The sequence below is a fragment of the Empidonax traillii genome, unplaced genomic scaffold, assembly GCF_003031625.1.
Source record: "Empidonax traillii isolate 1590-97213 ecotype Southwest subspecies unplaced genomic scaffold, ASM303162v1 scaffold152:size925058, whole genome shotgun sequence".
NCBI lineage: Eukaryota > Metazoa > Chordata > Aves > Passeriformes > Tyrannidae > Empidonax > Empidonax traillii.
In genome coordinates, this window is record NW_020955345.1 from 682033 (window position 1) to 703985 (window position 21953).

Genomic DNA, 21953 nt, shown 5'->3' on the forward strand with positions numbered 1-21953 from the left:
CATTTGTAGAGTGGGCCAACAGTCATCATTCATTTTTTCTGCTTTGTGTGCCCAGGAGTATGGTGGTGGCAGGTACTGTCCTGGTGTTTGAACTCATCTGGGCTTCCTGTCCTTGCAAAATGATGTGTACCAGTGCCGTGGGACTGGGGATGCTGAGGGGCATGTGGCACCTGGTCTATGGTGCTGCCCTGTGTCCTGAAAATGGTACGCTTAAAGCTCAGTCTCAGGAGCAGTGTGTTTTGTTACGACACAGCTCAGTGTGGTGTACAGAACTTGTATGAGGGGCAGGGAAAAAGACTGCAGCGAATTCAGATGCAGTGGTTGCTCTTGGATTGTGTCCTCAGTTGAGCTGGCCACTGTGGGGAGTGAAAGGATGAAATCCTACAAGGAATGCAGAGAGATGCTGGAAGAACCTCAGTGGGCCTCCCAGGAAGACATCCATCTTGGAAAGCTCTGACAGCCGGGACCAAGAAAGAGTCTGCAATCCAGTGATAAGAAAACAGGCCTCCCAAAACCCCCCTCTCCTGTACCCCCTTTCCCTATATGGCCAGGCATCTATTCCTGGCCAATGTCTTCAAACCTCCTTATCAGAAATCCTTGAGATTCGAGGTTTCAAACCACCAACCTACCCTCACACCAGAACCTTCTATACCCTCCCTATAAAAGCACCCGTGTAATAAAGGAATCAGCCATTTTGCGGGCATATAACTCTGCGTATATGTTTCATTCCCTAAGCAGACTAGGCCAGTAAGAGAGCAGTGGCAATGCAGAAAGAACTGCCACTGAGCCAGCTCTTTCCTTCTTGTTTCCCCCATCAGTGTGCCTGCCTGCAAGCAAGAAACTGCCAGATGGAAAGCAAATACCTGACAGTCTTGCGGAAGCTGCAGGAGGCTGTGCCTGGCCTGCCCAGCTCCCATGCTGAGTTGGTGAAGAATCTCATCCAGGAGTCGCTCCAGTGGGATGTGAAGGAAGAAGCAGAAGAAGGTTTTAACTTGAACCCTGTCAGGTAAGAGTCAAGAGCTTGGGAATATTAACACCCTTGTAGAAGCCTGTCTATGAAGGGGAATGTGCAGGCAAGAGAGATCTGGGAACATTTTTATAGCAGGGACTTGGAGCCACAACACTGCAGAGGAAGTTGAGGAAGCTGGTTTGGTTTGGTGGCGTGGAGACCATGAATATCTGATAGCAGTATGTCACCATAGGTAGGGGAAGTTGAGGATGATAGAGCTAAACTTTTCTTGGCAGTGGCAGATAGTATGGCAAGTGATGACAGCCATGGATTGCCTGGGAGGTAAATGGTGGACATGAGGATGAACTTTCTCTGTAGGAGAGGAGGCCACCTGGTACTTGGGGCATCTCTGTCCTTAGGGGCTTTCTACTCAGCCATACAAAGCCAGCATTGCCCTGTGCTAATTCTGGGGACAGCCTTGCAGTGAAGGTGGGCTGCACTAGAAACCTCCAGAGGGCCTTGCCGCCAGCCCTGCTGGGGTTCCTAAATATGTTTCTGCCGTCCTGCCCAGTCAGTGCCCCTGTTCTGTAGCACTGTCCATTTTATCTGTTTGGTCAGTCTCACAAGTTCTCCAAGTAGCTCTGGAGATGAGACCCCTAGGCCAGGCTTGGTCTCTCTGCCAAGAATATGATGATACCTTACAAGTATCCTACACTGTGGACAGATGGTGCACAAACCCTCAACGAGCTGTGCTATCAGCACTCCTAGTGTGTTCCAGTCAGTAGGAGATTTTCATTGTGTACCAGGAGACATCAGAAAGGACTATGGATCTCTGTTCTTTGATCTGATGCCCCAAAGCCTTTTCAGTCCCTTCCTACAGAACTCTCTCTGCCCTAGGGCGTGCTAGGGAAAAGGTTTGCAGGGTGAGCTAGATACTCCCTTAGGGGCTGGGGAGCTGGTGAGAGATGCCTGATGAGGCTGGGCCGCAGCTCAGAGCCAAGTTACACTTGAGTCTAAGTGTGTATGCCATTGCTGCAGGCTCCCTTTCGTCCTCAAGGCCGAGACAGTGGGCATGACAGGCTGTCACAAGCTGCTGCCAAGGAAGTGAAGGAGGAGTTCCTGTGCATGGATGATGAGAACCTGGCAGCAGCAGGCTATAGCTGGCATGACCCCAAGCAGTGTCCTTGACACAGGTACTGGCACCGTCATTTGAACTAACCACTGCCTTGTGTTCTTCCAGCGAGTATGATGAGTATGGGTTTATGACTGTACCTGACTATGAAATTGAGGACTGGAAACTTCTGGCCAAAATTCAAGCCCTGGAGATTAAGTCAAACAAACTGCGGAGCCAGGAAATTGTGGAGAAGCCCCTCCGTGACAGGTGGAACAGCCTTGGGGAGCTGAACCCCTCTGCAGAGTTGAAGAGCCTGATCCGCAGCGGCATTCCGGTGGAGCATCGGCAGCGGGTGTGGAGGTGGATTGTCAGCCGGCACTGCAGCCGCCTGCCTGGCCACTACCAGCGGCTGCTGCAGCAGAGCAGGAGCACTGAGCACCCTGCCTGCCGCCAGATCGAGCTCGACCTGCCCCGCACGCTCACCAACAACAAGCATTTCTCCTCTCCCACCTCCCAGCTCATTCCCAAGCTCCGGAGGGTGTTGTTGGCGTTCTCCTGGCACAATCCTGCCATTGGATACTGCCAGGGACTGAACAGGTGAGAAGCCAGGTATGCTGCTTCTTCATGGAATAGCACTGAAAAGGTGTAGGCACATACTCTAGGCTGTGGTTCTTGCTTCTCTGGAGTTCTGTCCTGGCTCTAGTTATTTTCCTGCAGAATTCCCTACAAGGGAATTGCAGGAAGTGACTTAAGGAGAGGCTGAGGAAACTGAGGTGGTCCTTTCTGGAGAAGATAAAGTTCAGGGAACCTAAAACCTTCTTTCCATTCCTGAAGAAGGCTATGGGAAAGAAAACCACAGACTTCTTAGAATTGTGCTACCAAGTAAAAAAGGGATCAGGCACAAGCTTCAAGAAGGGAATCTCTAGTTGGAGCTTTTCACATGAGGAATGTCTGTGTAAGCTATTTCTGTTGTTCTTTCTGTGTTCTTCAGAAAGACATTTTCCACTCAGAGAACCCTTGATACTAGATGTCACCTTTCCAATGTGTCTGAAAGGGGTAAATCAGAGCTAAAGGAGGTAAGGGCTGTAAAAGAATGTATAGGAAGGTGAACTACATCACGGATGAAGTACCTCTGAGTGAGCTCTTTCCTGTACTGAAATAAGCAAAATCAACAAATTACTAACTTCAGCAGACTTATGGAAAATTCCATTAGGTGGGAAACGTAGCTTTGTCACACCAATTCCATATTTTTGGACAGAGACACATGGGAAAGTAAAACATGGCCCTCTGGTTCCTTCAGAAACATGCAGAACAGATCACTTGTCTCTCTGTCCTGACACACTGGATATTTTGGACACTGATGGACTGAGGACATGCCAAAAGGAGTCTTATATTCTTCAGTTCATGTGCTGGCTGATGACACCTCCTCTAGTGTTGTATTGCTTCACCGTGTCTTGTCCATCACAGGTTGGCAGCTGTTGCTCTCCTGGTCCTGGAAGATGAGGAAAGTGCTTTCTGGTGTCTAGTCCATATTGTGGAGAACCTAATGCCAGCAGACTACTACAGTGACACACTGATAACATCACAGGTGAGCTGTGCACCCTCACATTTGCTCGGACTCTCATACAGTAAAGGTTTAAAAGCGAGCAGTCAGCTTGCAGTGTGTTTGATTTCTCATGGGACAGTGACACCACTTTGCAATCCTTTCTGTTGCAGAGGTGTTGTAGACTTGAGAGTACAAAAGTGCTAGCAAAATTGATCTCCTGCACTGGGAAATTGGGTACTACTCCCTGAAGGTCAACTTAGTCAGAAGGAAGGTGCCCATTAATTGCACAGTTACTTATTTTAAGGAGAGCTTAGTAGAGGTGAAGCAGCAAACTTCGATGTGAAGAAGGCACCAATCTGCGGCCCTTCAGATATCTTTCTTGAAACTGCCTTCTATCTTTAGAGTGCCATGTGCAGGTGGATGAAAACACTGAGATTTTTATATTCACTCTACTTGCCTCAGTTCATGATCAGAGACAGTGTGTGTTCTTGCTTTGGGGCTCCCTGCAGATCAGAATGCCCATTGGCCATTTGAGAGAGTCCTTTTTAGGAAGACTTTCTGAAGTCATGGTTTGTCTCTGAAAGAGTAGCCAAGACCCATGCAAAGAGTAAGGTATAGGGCGATACCTTGTGGATTGGCTTGTTCCAGCTTTGAGTTGGCTGCAAAACTTAAGGTTCTTGTGAATTTTAAAGACAAAGCATATTACCTCATCTGATTTGTACCATAGTGCCAAAGTCAAGTGGACTGGCACAGCTGGGGCAGTAGTACAGTATGGCATAGGGAAAGACCTAACCATGATCCTACTCCTTAGCACTTACCCTCAAGAAACCACATCTCTGCTGACATGAAGCCCTTATAAACCTGTATCAAGGATCTCACCAAGTACATTCTGTGTTTCGGCTCATGCAGCCAGAAGCAGAGCACAGACAGTACTTGGACACAAAGAGATGCTAATTGAGTTCAGGTCCTGCTTGTAAAGTCAAAGGCATTCTAGGTCTTCATTCTGTTGGGCCATGTGCAGTCATTCAGACCTGGGCAGGTTTTAATCCCTGTTGTTCATCTGCATGCTCATGATATCACAGAAAATCCCAGGAAGACTGATGCAGGAAGATGTGGCAGCATTTTCCCTCTGGACTTTGAGATTAGGAAGGAATACAACCCTTTTGAGTGAGAAGAATGCACATATCTCTGCCTGTATCTTAGGCCTTTTTCAGCTCAACACCTTGCCCGGTGCACTGTACAGGTACACTGCTCAGTAATTTTGAAGGGTTGGGAGACAAAGGATGTTCTGCTCTTCCTGGGGTGTGGTTTGCTAGAAGGCAGCACTGGAGGTGACCCCAGCATAGAAAGGCCACTGTCCTGTTGCACCGCTCCTCCTTCGGTACTAGGGCTGCTCTTGACTAGGGCTTAGTTGTTTTCTCTTTTGTCAATTTTAGGTAGATCAGAGAGTCTTCAAAGACTTCCTGTCCGAGAAGCTGCCTCGTCTCACGGCTCATTTTGAGCAGTATCAGATTGATGTGTCACTCATCACCTTCAACTGGTTTCTGGTGGCCTTTGTGGACAGCCTGGTCAGCGACATCCTCCTGCGAGTGTGGGATGCCTTCTTGTACGAGGGAACTAAGGTACAACTCTCAGTCTAGGCCTCCCTCACATCTGCACCACGTCTGTGACATGATAGCTGGGCGATGGACATACATATGTACACGTGTATCAAAGAGATGTGAGGCTGAACCCCTTGTCCTATCCTGCCTGTTTGGCACCGCGCCTTGATGTGTTTCCGCCTCCTGTTTGTCTGTGTACTTGCTGCCAGGAGGCAGACCTAATCCCTGATACTGTGCAGAGTATTTTAGCCAGTAATTCTGCTGCCAAACAGCTCTCTGATAGGCCATGGCATCTCCTGTTCTATGACCTGAACACAACTAGTAGTATGACAGATACAGGGAGCATAAGACAGGCAGTTAGTATCTGAAAATGTGAGTCCTACATTGCCCCTGTGCATAGGGAAAATCGGAGACCCCTTGTGAAATCCCTCTGGTGTCCTTTTGTAGGTGCTGGTATTCTCTGGGGCTGTAAATTAGCTTACAGAGGGTCATTCTCCTGAAATTTGCTCTGTACTTCTTTAGGCCTGCCCTAGCACAGCCTGTTGAGAGCAGGAGTACCCCAGGGTCAAGCCTGTACTGCAGTGCTGTGTGCCTGACCCCGCCTTTCATGCCAGCAGGGCCCTGGTCCCTCAGCTGCTTAAAACTTGTCAACTCAAATACATTTCAACCCTCCAGGTCATTTTCCGCTATGCTCTTGCGATTTTTAAATACAACGAGGAGGAAATACTGAGAATTCATGACAGTGTGGAGATCTACCAGTACCTACGCTTTTTCACGAGAATGATCATGGATGGCAGGTAAGACTACGAAGTTTAGACACCTTCCATTTGTACTTCCTTGCCTGTTAGGTGAGCCAAATGAGAATTGTGACTGATCTGTTAAGAGAGATACACTGAGAGGTCCATGGGACATGGATCAGCTTGTCTCTTTTTGACTTTCCCTTCTTGGCATTACTTAAAATATTTTTGGTCTGGGCAAAGGCATGCTACAGCAGAGCAAGCCACAAATTCTGTGTCAGCCTCCTTTTTGTAGCAAATAGAACCTGTGGTACTGCTTGCTGTGTTTCACTCAGCTGTGATTGGGGTATTTGGGTACACAGCACAACTCATAACCTATAAAGGCAACGTGTCGGAGGTCAGGATTTCCGTGTTAAGAAGAGCTCAGCATCAGGAATATTCCTCCCTGAGAGGCCATTAGAATTGGCATCTGATCCACTGTCTTTTGACTGGTGGCTGCACACTGGGACCTTAAAAGGTGATGTGGTATAGATGTGTTTCAAGTATTGCTTGGGTTGGTGTGAGAAGAAATTGCCTGTGATTCCTTTAAGCCTCTGCTGCTTGGTGACTTTTGAGCCCAGAGAGCTGAAGTCTGAGGCCTTACTCTTTGCCTGCCCTGGCATGCCCTTGGTGTATCCGTCACCGTGTGTTACCAACCAGAAAATGGGTTGACCAGACCTGTGTTTTCTGTCGTAGGAAGCTGATGAACATTGCCTTCAATGACTTAAACCCCTTCCCCATGAAACTGCTGAGGAACCGTCGGTCAATGCACCGGGAAGAGCTGGAGGCAGAGCTGTGTGAACTGGAACAGATCAAGGCAGCCTACGTAAAAGAGAGAGCAGAGCAAGGGCCTCAGGACCTGAAGGAGGTTGCTAGTGAAGAGGAAGAAGAGATTTAGCAAAAATGGAGTTAGTCATCACTTCCCTTCCATCTTGCAGAAGGGCATCAGTAGCAACTGTCTCTAAGAGATGGACCAGAGGGGGGAGGGTGGTCACAGCAGGCGCTCCTCTGCCTCAGGAAGCAAGGCTGTAGTTACATGACCATGTGGGGACAAAGTCAGACTTTGTAATGGATTGGAAGGTGTCAGAGGAGTTTTATTCTCTTCTCTACTTCTCCCCATTCAGCCCACCCTGTCCAGTACAGTTCAGGATTACAGCTGAGGGTGCATAGGAAATACCAGTCCTACCATGACTGGAATTGACGTGATGCAAAAGACCCAACCAGGCAGGGCTTTTCTACATTTTTCCAATGGAGGCTTGAGCAAGATCTTTATGTACAAGTAAAATCCCTGGAAATAACGAATCGTGAACCCTCCCTCATTGGTACCTAAAGGTTCTGAATTGGTTAGGAAGAAAACCTGCGCTTTGAAGGCATGGTGCCTTCAGTGGCTAGCCTGCCATCAGAGTGTGTGTTTAACATTGCAGTTACTCAGTCAAGACAGTGTGTCCAGATAAGTGTTGGGTCTGAGGAAGTCCTGGAAGCTGGAGTACATCACCCCATGGGATTCAGGCTCAGACATGGGAAATGGGTTGTGGGAGAGTGGAGTTGCCTCTCCAGTTTGGTTCAAATGGAAATCCATGGGAGCACAAGATGTGTCTCCCTGTCTGGCTGAGAAATGCTGGGAGCTCTCTCTCCTCTTTGTTTTGTTTTGAGCAGAGCCATCTATGGATTGGCCTGACCCTGGCAGCAGTCTGCTATCTGGAGGTGAGTTTGCTCTGTAGAGGAACTCTCATCTTGTGTGAAACCAACCACAGCCTGGCTTCAAGCAGGGCCTAACGTTACAGAGACTTTTACTGGGGATGACTGGATCTTCTGATGGCCTCACACTTGACCAGGATGAATGTGTGGCCATCTTTCTCGGCCTCACAGTTAGGGTTTTTCTGTGCTGATATCCTTGTCTCTGACTCCTATTCATAATGGAGGGACATGGTCTTTTCTGTAGGATTTTTCAATATTGAAGGTATTTTGCCCATGGCTTATGGCACTCTGGGAGTGAACCTGCAAACCACAGGGACTAGGTCACAAAAGTTGTCCTGATACTCTTTAGAAAAATCATTAATTTTCCCTGAACCCAGATCTAGTACACAGAGATGCCCTGTCTGCCCTTGGGAATGGGATCTGATGGCCTTCTCCCTTGCCTCCCAGGCTCGCCCATCCCCTGGGCTGGATGCCCTGCCTGTGCATCTCAGTCCTCCACAGACCCAGGAGCAGTCAAGTGCTTTAGATAAATACAACTTCTTTTCCGTTACACAATGCCAGATCCTGCAACCCCACCTTCCTGCTGAGTGTTGCTTTATTCCAGGTGTGCCTGCAGTGCTGGCACTGACAGCATGCAGCAGACCCTGCTCTAGGTCTGCCTCAGCTCTGCCTTAGGCACAAAGTCAGCCAGCTTCAGTGAATTGTAGAAGACTGGGGGAGAGCTGTGGAGGTCAGCCATGCAGTACAGAAGTAATCAAAGTGGAAATGAGGTTTCGGGAAGAGTGGATACATCCCCTGCATGTCACTGAGAGCTGCACATGTTGAAATTGTGGGATGAGAAGAAAATGTTACGGGAATCTTACAACATCTCAAAAAAATGCACTTACGCCACCTAGCTAAGGAAGCCTAAAAGGTTTTTCCTCACAGATGATATTGCTAATCTAATTTACTCCTACTGTTGTGTGCATGGGTGTGCACAAATACAGATTTTTACTACTGCTACAGACATTATCTTTTAAATCAAAACCATGAAAATTACAAGTTCACTTAAAATTTCATTTTTCCTAGACCTTTCTGCAACAGCTTAATAATCTTTTGTCCTGACTTGCCCTTTTGTTTATTAAAAAAAGCATTTGAAACATGTATTATCAGACCAAACCATATCTGGATGTATCTCTATGGTATATAATATACTTGGGTCTATGTGGTGTATAATGACCTGTTAAAAAATAAACTTCTCTGAAGTAGACATAAGAACCAAGGTGTTGTCCCTGATGGGTAATTCTGAAAATAATTTTTAATTGAAATCAGAAGGGAAGAGCATCTCAAGGTTTTTACGAATTTCTTTTCTTGTGTATCATACCCATAGCTGGATTACTTCCTGTCTTCCATCCATGGACAGTGCTTCTCAGCAGCTGTCTGCTGGTGTATCTGTGCAAGTGCCTCAGTCTCCGGGGATGTCCCAGCCTAGCGCCTGGCAGCAAGGCATGAAGATTACTCTTGGGGCAGGCTGGTTGATGGTGAAATTCTGCTCAACATCCTTGAAGAATTTGGTGGATCTACTCTTGTTGAGGGCATGATTTTCCTTCTCCAGAAGGACTTCAGGTGCCCTGAGGGGCATGACTTCACATGTGCAGTCCACTCTTTTACTAGAATTGGGATCTCTAGTGAGGTCAATGGTCATGATCTCCCCTTGCTGTGATTACCTTTTGGCTAAGGACACAGTTCTTGCCTCACTCTTTTGGCACTAGGTTGGCACTCTTTTGTCAGTAGGTCTTACTGCTCTACTGATTTCAATCCCCATTATCGTGCCTGTTGTTTCCTTAGTTGCTTTGGTTTAGAGTGTTTGAGACACCCCCTCTGTCTTTGCCTAAGTCTGTCTCAGGTTGATACATAGCTCCTTGGTAAATAGTCCTTTGTCTTGAGGAGTTACAAAGTGGTAACAGCATCTGAGCTATCTTTGAGCATGTTTGATATTCTGCTTGATCTGTTACACTGATCTGCAGCATTTCACTTGTGGAGGACACTGAGTGTCACAATCTTGTCACAGCTGCTGGTTCAGCCCAGAACTGCTTCTGCTACATACAGCTGGCGGGACTAAAGCATGGAGATGAGCTAGCTGTCCCAGGCTTTGTTGATTGGACAGGACCAGAGTGGTGTTAGCTGAGAGGGTGACCTGGCCAAGGAAATCTCCTCTGCCCTTTTATCTTGGGCATTGCTGCCTACTTGCCAAGTTCCTCACCCAGGGTACCAGAGAGGTTTGTAGTGCTGCCAAGATACCAGTTAAACCAAAAGTCTGAATGTGAGCTCTGAAAACATGAGAAAGTTTCTAAGGACCCTTGCCACCAGTGAAGGCCCTGCAGCTTTGGGCAAGTGTCTCTCCATCTGCCAGAGGGTGCCATCTAAGGTTGGCACACTGATAGGTGTTGTAGGGGTGTGTGCAGTGTTCAGGATATGCAGAACCTGGTGGTTGCACTGAGGACACAGCACAGTATGCCCATCTCCTTAGAAGCTCCCGGAGCCAGTGTAAGGCCTCTCTGCAGGTGATAGCAAAGTCATGATGCTGTCAGGACGATCTTGTAGGAGGAACACGCACTCAGCCCTCACCATGTGCCTCCGGCCACAGACTCGGGGGCTCTCCCTGCAAGGGGGACGGTGACGGTGAATGGCGCCCGTCGGCCCGGGCGGGCCGGCTCCCAAGGCCGGGGTAGGGAGTGCCGCCCGCGCACCTTGCAGTGGTTGCGGAGGGGCTCTCCCCGCGGCATCGCCAGCGCAAACCCCACGCCGCCCACAGCAGGCTGCGCCCGCAGAGCGGCCCTGCCCAGGAAGGCTCTCCGGAGCCCTGCCGAGCCAGGGGCGGCGGGCAGCCCCCGGTCCCTCCGGCACCTCCCGGCCGCGGGGCGCGGCGCGGGGGGCGGGCCGGGGCGGGGACCGCGGGCGGGCCGGGCCGGGCCGGGCTGCCGCGGCGCGGCTCTGAGCGCACGGGCAGACCCCCGCCGGCAGCGGCAAGGTACGAGATCGGGGGCCGTGGGTGGCGTGGGGCCGGGCAGCGGGCACCTGCCGCAGCCCGGGGCCTGCGGAGCCCGGCGGTGCCGGGGAGCGGGGGGCGCCTACCCTGCCCGCTGCGCGCCGGGGGTGCCGCAGCCCCCGCCGGCCCCACCCTGCTTTGTGCGGAGCTGGGGCCGCCGCCTGCAGCCGCGGGGGCACCGACGGGCGGGAGATGCGGCGGCCGCCCGGTGCCACGGTCCTCGGGCATCCCCCGGTGTGTGCGGCGGGAGGGAGAGCGGGAGCGGGGCTGGGAGCGGGGCGTTCTCGCTGGCCGCAGCCGGGGCAGCCGGTGCTGCTCGCACCCTCGGCGGGCAGGATTCTCGCTCCCAGGAGCGCCCTGCCCGCGGGCTGTTCCTGCAGGGAGCTGCCGGTGGGATTTCCTGCGCGGAGCGTGGCGGACCAGCAGCCGGCCCGGGGGTCTGCGGCCGGCCCGCCCCGCTCCTCTCCGAGGTGCCGCCGGTGCGCGGAGCAACAGGGCTTCGTGCCGAGCCGGGGCATTCCTCTGCCCGCCTGGGAAGGCTGCGCCTCCTCCTGCCAGCCGGGGCCACGGGTGGCACGGCTTGGCATCTGTGTAACTTTGCTTATTATATGTAGAGAAACCTTATCTATGGCTGTGTGCGTGAGGGGTTGAATTTGGCCTTTTTGTGCTGTAGTCATGGGGAATTTGGGGGCCTGTTTTCAGGGCAGGTCACATCTTGCATTGAGCGTGATGACAGCCACGTAACGATTCTCTGGCAGCAGGATCTCTTGGTGCCAGTTCCCCTTTCAGGGCAAGCCCATGAAGGGGTCCTCCAGCTTTGGAGGACTGCTTCCATGCCGCAGCTCTGTCAGGGGCTAAGGCAGGCTGTTGGAAAGGGATAGGTAACAACGACAGCACTTTGCAGACAAGTCGCTGATGGCCTGGGGAGGTCAGCTGTGTGTAGTGTCTTGATGATCATCATTATTCACTCTGCAGGGAGTGGTGCCCTCCTTGTCTCGCTTTGGAGCGTCTTGTCTATTCCTGATTTCCACCCCACCCCGCCAAAGCCCCGTTCACTTTCACCTTCTAAGAAGACAGTGTTTGTTGCAGTCCTCTAAAGGGAATTTGCCTGGACAGGCTTAGCTTCTTCTGCCCCTTGGGTGCTCAAGAGAAGCGATTTCTGCAGAGGATTCAGAGAACATTTGGGAGAAGGTTGGCTGTTGGTTGCCTTTTAAGCCTCTCAATGCAGGCTCCCCAGTGGGTTAACAAAGGAGCAGCCTGTGTAGCCCTGCTGTTCCCTTTGTTCTCCCACTGGCTATGCCCTCTTTGGAGAGCTCTGATCTCTTCTGGTTTCATCAGAGACAGGGAGTGACTGATGGAGGCACGAGGGAGTTCATGTTTTGGTTGTGAGCATTTCAGGAAACTCTAGAGCTTTGGGAGGCAGGATAGGGGAGAGCTGGTTGCTTCTTAAAGGCAAGGGAAAAAGGAGATGTTATCATCTGTGCTGATGTTGTTTGGTGAATTAACATTATGACAGCTATTAGTGTAGCTTAGATAAGAGGTATTTCAAATTAATTCGATCTATTAGTCCATAGCAACGTATCAAAGGAAATTATCTCTGTAGAGCTGCCATAGAGCTGGGAAACATGAGACCCAGGCACTGGTGATGTTTGGACAAAGAACTGGACAACGGGCCATTCACTTAAGGGTTGGACTCAATGATCCTTGTGGGTCCCTACCAACTCAGAATATTCTGTGCTTCTGTGAATTCTGCTGCCTGTACCCCAGCTCTGCCCTAAGCTCCTCCTGACCTCTTCCTCTGAGGCAAAATAGCTCTGCATGAGTGTGCCTGTTTTGCAAGACCAGGGGGTGAGGGAGAGCGCTGCCCTCTGTGTGGCAGCTGCACCTGCCTGGCCAGCAGCATTGTTCATCCCATTGATCCAGCTGGTTGCTGGCTGAGCTGGTGCAGCAGGTGGATTTCCTGGCAGCAGGTCATGATGTCTCCAGATATGTGTGTTTCTTATTCTCTTTTTCTGCGTAATTTCTCCATGTCTCTCCAGTATGCTGGTTTGTCTCCTCTGAGCAGTTTTCTTGCTCTGCAAATGTTAGTAATGGATAATATTTGTAACATTTCTGTGTCTGCTACATTTGTTAGCAGCTGGATAATGAATGGATTTTCTGTTGCCCGACTCTGTTGCAGGTTTCTGTTAGTCTTTTTCTAGTTTGGTTGGCACTGGTCAGGCTGCTGTCTCTAGAGCAGGTTTGTGGTGCCTTTGCAAGGGCAGTTCTCCCTTGCCTGTGGGCTGTCTGGACTGCCAGATGCTTGAATGCTGTGTGGGCTGTGTTTTGGGGATGAATAGTTCAATACAGAGCAGGTCCCTGTGCTGTGAACTGCAGATGCCCAGGTGCTTCAGTGTTACAGACACTTAGGGAGAGAACTGAAAACTTTGGGAAATCCCAGAAGCAAAGGTGATGCTTTGGAGTGGGAGACTCCACCCTGGGGGCAAGCTAAGATAGATTTTATGCATGACCTTGTTCCTCCTCATAAACTGTGGTGAGTTTGCTTCCTCTGGTATTTTTGTATTCCTTGGCCCACAGTGGGTGCATAGAATGAAGTCTTAATCCCATCTGTTGGGGTCCTGATTTCCATGGCAGGGATTTTGATGGGGAAACTGTTGGGGCTTGGGTTGTCACAGGGTATGACAGAGGCTTTCTGTGAAGAAACAGGGTGAAGGGAGACTGTCCCAGATGATTTCCCCACCATCCACTCTTGGTTTGTCCAAGGGAACTCAGCAGATCCTTAAGGGCAAGACCCTGTTCTTCACTCTCATAAATAAATCTGCTCCAAGAAAGTTTGCTCAAAGTGCTTTCTTCAAGATAAAACCCCCACAACCCCGCACCACCTTATCTGAATATTCCCTTCTGCCAGTTATACACATCACCTGTCTTTTTCGGCAATAAAATGTTAGTCAGTGTTACAGTTGGCCAGTGGGCTGATGTCTGGGTGGGTGGCTGCTTAGGACCCTGCGACTAAACCTCCTTCTCAGAGCCAAGGGGACCTGTGGATCCATCCCTGGTGAGGCTGGACAGCGGCTGTCCTTCGAAACAGCTGGCTCTGCCCACCTCTTGATGCACAACAGGAACACAGTCTGGTCTCTTGCTCCCGTGGCAAGAAGACACCAGAGCGATAATGCAGTGAGTTGTTTCACATGTAGTCATTATCTGGCTTTCTGTAAGTGCACGTTAAGCTGCTCTGGCTGCAGAGAGCTGACTGAGGCAAACTGCCTGCAGCACATACCAGTTACGCTGACGCGCCTTCTGCCTCTCTGCAGGAGAAACAGGAAAGACCTTTAGATCATCCAGGAGGCTGTGTATGGGCTGAGGGGATTTGACACTCACAGGGTTATACTGGCTGGTAAGTAGAAGCCAGACTGGCCTAGTATTTCTAGGGATTTCCCCTCTGCGGTATTACAGGCTTGCCAGCAATTCCCCATGTTGAAAATACACCCTGCAGGGCTCTATTAGGGTAATGCTGATGCTTACTATTTCCAAAGCACTTTAAAATTCACAAAGAGGACTTTCTGACCCTCAGCCAAGCAAAACCCTTTATAAAGCTTGGAGACATGCTGCTGCCAATGGTAAGACCAATGATAGTGTGCAGCTCCAAGCCCTGTTCTCCTGTTGACTGTTGACTCTCCCCGTGCTGTGTTTCACACCACTTCAGACTTTCCAGAGCAGTGCCCAACGTTTGGCCTCTCTTTTCCTCTTTCTTCCAAGCATCCTTCACAGCTCTCGTTTGTGCAGGAGTTTCTTTCCAGTCCAGTGAATCGCTGTGCTCTTTTGCTGTATGTCAGGAAACATGGATTCTTATCTGCAGAGAGGAGGCCTTCTGCAACAGATGACTCTGCTCTGCCTCTCTCCCTCTGTGGGACAAAGTCACCTAGGAAAATAATAAGGAAGACAAAGCAGCAGAAACTCCCAGCAATTGTGGCATTTTTATCACTGAGATTAAAACAAAGTCCATAGAAACTGATTAGATAGCTTGCAGGAAGGCAGGAGAGGCCAAACTCCATCTTGTTCTTCCTCCTGCAGTTCTTGGAGCTGTGCTTAAACAGCAGGGGAGGCAACGCTGGGGGAGAGCTCCGCCCAGGAAAAGGTGACTTGGGCAAGGCTGCCCATGGCAGGGTTGCACTAGTAAAGGAAATATGAGCCTCTTGGCTCCAGCTTGTACATAGAGTAGAGCAGGGACAGTCAGAAAACAAGGTGCAAGGAGGAGCCAAGGCAAGTACTGGGCTTACTCCCAAGAGCAGAAATCAATCAGTCCTTGCTCTACAGATAATGTGATTTACGCTTGCCTTGCAGAGCGCCTGTGCGGAGGGCTGAAATACTCCTTGGGAGAGCTGGAAAGCTCTGGATCCCACCCCAGGCTTTCTGAGAATCATTGTCAGGGATCATGAGTAGTGCTTGGTGGACAAGTGCTGTCTTCTCAAACGTGGCTTTCTCTTGGGGCTGGGATATGGACTGACACAGCAGGCAAAAGGGAGCACGTGCAAGCTCAGGACTGGGAGCAGTGGGTCTCTTCTGACTCTGCCTGTCCTACTCCTGCCTCACTTGGGTATTGTTTAGCCAGGGAGTGTTTGCACATAGGAGCTTGCTAATCTGCCAGAAGGACCCTCGAAGTGGTGCTACCCCTGAATGCCACTGAGTGTCATTGTCACACTATCGATCTGTGCTGAATCATGTAGCACCATAGCTCTTCTCCCAGCGAGTATCTGCAGAGTTTTGCTTTCCAGGCTGCAGAAAGTTTGGCTCTGCCAGTGCTGTTCAACTCTCAGGCACCTTCCACATGGTTACAGGTGAGGTTGTTTAAAACCAGTTATTTAAACCAGTGTTGCACAGTGTTTCCCCTGAGCAAGAATACATAAATCTTGAAAAATATAAGACATATATTGCCTTAGAAAAGCGTAGCTGCTATTTTGCCTGAATTGCTGGCACAGTTGCAGTGTTCCTTTCTAAGAAAGCTCACACTGATGTTGTTAGGAATACTGACTGTAATGTGAATGATGCCAGGAGGGACCAATCTTCCTCATCCTCTGGTTTCTTCCATTCTATTTCCCCTCTAAAAGGAGCCTGTGCTGGCAACAAAATTGCAGGGTAATAGGCACAGAGAACCCAGGCAGCTCTTTAATTGTAACAGACAAATAGAAGAAGTCAAAGGTTGTCTTGCTAACATCTACTTAAATGTAATTAGTTCACATTATTTTTCCCTGCCATTTTCTCTAATTTAATTTGAATACCAAAACGCACACATAGAGGAACAAAAACAAAATCAGAATAGCATTGCTCCAAGTTCTTGCTCTTGTAATATTCAGCTCTGTGTACAGAGACTCTTTTCCTTAAAGTCAGGGAGGATCAGAGTCTCTCTTCTGACCCCTCCTGCCTGTGATCATGTTTCTCTTTGAATTTGAAAAGGTCTTGATGTCAGTAAGTGATGCCTGAGTCTTAATTGAAAAGATTGATTTTGCTAATGATAGCCTGGCATCCAGCAGCTTCCACAGAAATCAATAGGAGTTCAGTGTCTCACAGATTTAAAAATCATGGCACTCTTTTAAGGGCTTAATAGGGATTGAAGGGCTTGACTTTATATCCCCTTGCACCTCTTCAAGGCTCATGTGCCAAACATTACTCCCCTGTGCAGTAGCTATGGGTGTGATGCACCCTGCCAGGCAAACCAAGTCTTGGAGCAGAAAAACCCAGCCCTCAGTGAGATTTTCATAGGTAAAAGCTCATGTGGAAAGTTCACACTTTTGTCTTTCTTAGTACCCAGGTTGTATTTTGGTGAACTCTTTTGGTGCCTGTGAAGTTGGAAAGACCAGAATCCTCTTTTGTCTTTATAGATAATAGATTCTTCAGTCTGGCTGACAATTCAGAATGAGAGCCAGTAGCTGGAAGCAGAAATTATTACTTGGCAAAATAATAAGGCAGTTGTGTTTTTAGCAGCAAAGAGGAGGAATCGTGGGAAGAGCTTCCCAGGATAATGCATTGGTAGAAACTTGAACAGCATGATCTTCTAAATCACAGAATCGCAGAATATTCTGAGCTGGAAGGGACCCACAAGGATCATCAAGTCCAGCTCTTCATTGAATGGCCAGTGTCACTGAGTGCAGATAGCAGTGTTCTCTGGAAGTGGGTTACACCTCTCAGTCTGCCATTAGCAGGCAAAAAAACAACAGCAGCTACCTGGCATCCTGCAGAAATTTCTTTCCCCAGCTTGTCACCCCTAGAGGATCCCATCTCTTCATAGTGAAGAGCGTGCACTTCTCTCTCCATGCTCTCAGCATGTTCTGCTGGGCTTTGCCTTTAGAGCCGCAGGGTGATATTCTTGTTCCCTAAAGCAATAGCTCACATTCTTTCCTGAGTTTTGTTTTATGGTCGCTGTAGGGATGACAGTTGGAAGGCAGGAGTCCTCTGAGCTACTGTGGACATTGTCTGTAAGTGGAAAAGACCTTCACCTGCTCTGCTGTCTGGAGATCTGGAGAGGGAGGGGTATGTGACTCATCCTCGTGGAGGCAGAGCACTGTGTAGAACCAGTACCTGCCGTTGTGGCTTGTGTGTTGACTGGCTGTGGTCACAATTATTAGCCAGACAGAGGCTTAGCAGGATGATTTGCTTGCCTGTAGTAGTACCTCCCTCTTTGGAGATTTTCAGAATTCACGTGGACAAGGCCCCGAGAAACAGCCTGACTTGGAGGCTGACCCTGCTTTGACAGGAGGTTTGTACCACTGACTCTCAGAGGCCCCTTCCAGCCTAAATTTGCCTGTGGTTCTGTCATGGTATTAGAAGCAAAAAACTGTTAATGATGCTAGGAATGAAAATTTCAAGGAATTAAACCAAGGAAACTCTTAGCTAAAATCTACCTGGAAAGTCTCCCTTGGTCCCTATGCCCCATGCCTCCTTCCAAACACTCATGATGAATGTGAAACTTGGATGAGTGGTAAGAATCCTTAACTTTCTGCTGCAGCACACTTATCTGCTTTATGGGTTCATTCACTGAACTGAGGCAAAATATCAAAGGATGTCCTTGAGTATATTGTGGTCATCCCTGAGGTTTCAAAAAACCTCATTTCAATAAAGCTCATCTTACTTTTAGCTTGGGGAGTCTTTGTGTTGGGAGCTTTGTTTTGGTGTCCAACCCTCTGTGGGCTGTTAGTAGAACAGGACTTCTTGAGCTTAATTGAGAATGGTTGTTTGATGTGTAAAGAGGGAACTGAAGTGATGATTTCTCTTTCAATTTTGAGAAACCGGGGAAACCAGTCATTATCTCGTGTATGGTTTTGTGTGTTTCAGAAGAGCTTTACAGTGTCTTACCTATTCTTCCTTCCCTGACAGCATGACTTGCAACATGAACTCCTCCGTGACTTTTTGACAGCTCGTCTTAGGTTAAAAAAAAAAAAAAAAAAAGCAGCAGTAGTTATACTCTAATTTCTGCCTGTTGTGTGGGTTTGGAAGATACCATTCATGGCACTAGAAGTGATTCATACACCTTTCATTGTTGTAGGGTTCTGCTTCCACTGGTGCCACTGGCCAGTGCCAGCACAGGCAGATGACCGCACTGTGTGTTAGTCTGTAAGTCTGGAAATCCGCAAGTGCCTTCCACTCCTGCAGAAAAGCAAGTCTTCCCCAGGAAATTCAGATCTTTATTTTGAGCTCTTTATAAAAAACTTCTCCTTTCTTTACTTCTATATCTGTGCCTGTGTCATTACCTGCTGTCCTTCCTATGCCTGGAGTTCCCTGGCATAAGGGTGCCACGGAGGGCAGTGGTTGCACTCACCTGCAGCCCTCCAGCCTGCTATGGGACTCCTCCCACTTGCTGCCATCTCTGGCTGAGCTCAGAGCACGGTGCTGGCTCTCCTCTGGCCCTGAGCAGTCTTCAGAAGCTTCCTGGAGCCTGAAGACTCTGGTACTGGAAAGCCCTACATGCACATATAATTTAATGAATGCATATAAGATGTCCAGAGAAAACTGCATATTCAGTCAGCTGCAATGAGGCCTTGGTTGTTTTGCCCAGTGCTTTTCTTCTCACTCTTCTTCACACAGTCCTTGTTTTTACTGCCTAAGGCTTGGAAATAGCATCCCAAACTGCCTGGCCTACATTATGTCAGGAGTTCAAAATGCTACTTTAATTCACGGCCAGACTTCAAGGGCTGCTCTACCTTTCCTTTTTTTTTTTTTTTCCCTTCCTTTCTGCAGCACTGTGGAAAGATCAAATACTGTCTAGATGTATCTACAGTGCAACTGTGTCTTTAATGTCTCATGCAATGCCAGTTTCTGCAGCTCATTGAGGATCTGGTAGATGCCTGAAAAGGGATATGACATATGGCTTTTGACATATGGTAGTATAATGGGATGGAGAGTTCAGATAGGGAGTGATTATTCCTCTGTTTATCATTGCCCAGGAACTACAGGATGCAGATAAACAGTGGAACTCATCGACGCAGGATGTTGGGGATGTGGTTCAAGAAAAGCCATTAGATGAATCTGCAGGCGGAAAATCCATTAGGGCTAGCTAAACAGACAGATAAGCCTTTGGCTCGAAAAGTCTGTGAGGCACAGATGCCCAGAGCTGACTCAAAGGCATAGAAAAACTCAGTTTGTCAGTGTGGAATCAGCTATGCTGGAGAAATAGGCTGGCATGGAAAGCAGCAGTGGTAAAGAGAGAGCCTGTAGCAGTGAGCTCTGCTGGCATGTGGATGTATTGTCAGGGGTCTGCCCTACCTGGAAGGGTTAAAGAGAGGCTGGTGCAGTGGGACAAGGCTGGAAGATGATGAAAACTTGTACTGATGATGTGTAAAAAGGCTGGCAGGAATGAAGTATGTAGTAAATAAACTACTACTACACGGGAGGAGAGGTGTGAAGAATGGCACTGGTCACAGAGAAGAGCAATGGTGCTGAATGGAATGATCAGAGATTAAGAAACACCTAGAAGCAGTATAAGAGTGCAATACTTGGAGGAGAGGAGGCAAAGAAAATACGATGACAAGCAAGGCTAAAAGTCAAACAGAGGGTAATGTCTATGGAAAAGTGGGCAGTGATAGACCTCACCTCTCTGTTAACCATAACAACAAGAAAAGTAGAGTGCAAGAAAAGTAGATCTGTGGAGTGAAAGAGGTACCAGGTACCAGGACTTTTCATATCCACAGGCATTTTGGATGTTTTAATTTGACTCAGCTGGTCCCATTAGCACTGGGTTCTGACCCTGGAATGATTTTAATTTCACCTAGAAGGAATCCTGTTTGCATGCTCCAAGATGACTTTGCCGTGCAAACTGGAGTGCAGTGAATGACAGCGAAAAGGAGATTTGCCCCAAACCTGTGCTCCCAGCCTGAACCAAACATTACTTCTGCGCTTGCACTAATGAATTTGTTTCAGAGGGATGGCACTGGTTTCTCAGAAACTGCATTTGCCAAGCCCAGCGGGTGAATGAATGGGCACAGAACCTCATTTCCCTGGCAGGGAAATCATGTGTAGTCCTCCCACTTACTCAGCATCAATCAAAGCCAGACTGAAAACCAAAACAAGTAAAACTGAACTCTGCTCTAAATGGTGAATTGATTTTAAAATTGTGGTGTATGGGGTACCATGCATCACAGTGGGGTAACATCAGGCCAGTGACCTGTCACCAGTGGGGTTCCACAGAGCTCCTAGGCCTTGTGCTCCTCAACGTTTTCATTAATGGCTTGGATGCAGGACTGGAAGGGATCCTAAGTAAATTTTCTGACAACACTAAACTGGGAGGAACTCCCTCGAGGGCAGAGAGGCCCTGCAGAGAGACCTTGATAAATTAGAGGACTTGGAAATCACCAGTCATATGAAGTTTAACAAGGGAAAGTATCGGATTCTGCAACTGGGATGGGGCAGCCCTAGATATTCATACAGACTGGGGAATGAGAAGCTGAAGAGCAGCGCTGCAGAAAGGGGCCCTGGGGGTCCTGGTGGACGGCAGGTTGAATGTGAGTCAGCAGTACCCTGGCAGCCAGGAGGGCCAACCCTGTCCTGGGGGGCATCAGGCACAGCATCACCAGCTGGGCCAGGGAGGGGATTGTTCTGCTTTGCTCTGACCTGGGGTGGCCTCACCTTGGACATTGTGTGCAGTTTGGGCACCACAGAATAAAAAAGACATTAAGGTATTATAGAGCATCCAAAGGAGGGCAATGAAGATGATGAAGGGTCTAGAGGGTAGTGAAGAGTCTTATGAGGAGTGGCTGAGGTCACTTGGACTGTTCAGTCTGGAGAAGAGGAGACTGAGGGGAGACCTCATTAGAGTCTACAATTTCATTATGAGGGGAAGAGGAGGGGCACTCTCAGGACCAGTGACAGGACCTGAGGAAACAGCATGAAGTTGGTTTGGGGGAGGTTTAGGCTGGATATCAGGAAAAAGTTTTTCATCCAGTGGGTGTTTGGGCACTGGAACAGGCTCCCCAGGGAAGTGGTCATGGCACCAAGCCTGACAGCATTCAAGAAGCATTTGGACAACACTCTCAGGCACACGGTGTGATTCTTGGGGTGTACTACACAGGGCCAGGAATTGGACTTGATGGTCCATGTGGGTCCCTTCCAACTCAGCATATTCTGTGATTCTCTAACAAGATGAAAGAAAACGTTGGCTGTTGTGTCTGTAACACCTGCCAGACTCTCTTTCTGGCTTGTCATGTGTCACATAAGTGGCACCTGCTGTTACAGAGCTCACAACTGCGTTAGGAGTTTTCTGGAGAACAGAGAGATGTCAATTCTGATTTAATCAGCCAGTCAAAGAAAAAAGCCTCAACTGGAATCATAAACCGATTCAACACTGAATGGATGTGGGAGAGTTTCCCACACTTCTCTTTTATGTGGGACCCTCAATGTTTTTTTGCATGCAGGTGACGCTGCAAGGGAGGTGGAAGAACTCTGTAGTTATGGGCTTCAGAGAATCATAGAATCATAGAATTAACTGGGTTGGAAGAGATCTACGACATCATCAAGTCCAACCCTTGATCCAACCCCACTGTGATTACCAGATCATGGCACTCCGTGCCACATCCAGCCTCGTCTTTAAAACCTCCAGGGACAGTGAATCCACCACCTCTCTGGGCAGGCCATTCCAATGCCTGATCACTCTCTCTGGAAAGAACTTCTTTCTGATATCCAACCTAAACTTCCCCTGACAGAGCTTAAGCCCATGCCCTCTTGTCCCATTGCTGATTGCCTGGGAGAAGAGACCAA

The 21953-nt window shown here is 48.9% G+C and overlaps 2 protein-coding genes across 3 annotated transcripts in view; both read left to right on the top strand.

Annotated features, from left to right (window-relative positions):
* Positions 1 to 21953, top strand: part of TBC1D2 (TBC1 domain family member 2) — a 33958-nt gene that overhangs the window by 11761 nt on the left and 244 nt on the right. Inside the window, exons 9-15 of one of the 2 annotated variants that reach the window (XM_027884675.1) lie at positions 819 to 1006; positions 2190 to 2660; positions 3531 to 3651; positions 5046 to 5231; positions 5886 to 6007; positions 6683 to 8337; positions 20342 to 20345. In XM_027884675.1, the coding sequence (XP_027740476.1) occupies positions 819 to 1006; positions 2190 to 2660; positions 3531 to 3651; positions 5046 to 5231; positions 5886 to 6007; positions 6683 to 6884 (1290 nt within the window). In that variant the 3' untranslated portion in view covers positions 6885 to 8337; positions 20342 to 20345. Of the gene's footprint in view, positions 1 to 818; positions 1007 to 2189; positions 2661 to 3530; positions 3652 to 3779; positions 3977 to 5045; positions 5232 to 5885; positions 6008 to 6682; positions 8338 to 20341; positions 20346 to 21953 lie in introns of those variants that run through there. The other variant, XM_027884676.1, reaches the window with a different exon arrangement.
* The window catches only part of CORO2A (coronin 2A), a 58138-nt gene continuing 46804 nt past the window's right edge, over positions 10620 to 21953 (top strand). Inside the window, exon 1 of the mRNA XM_027884678.1 lies at positions 10620 to 10694. The gene's annotated coding sequence lies outside the window, so the exon portion shown is untranslated. The remainder of the gene's footprint in view (positions 10695 to 21953) is intronic.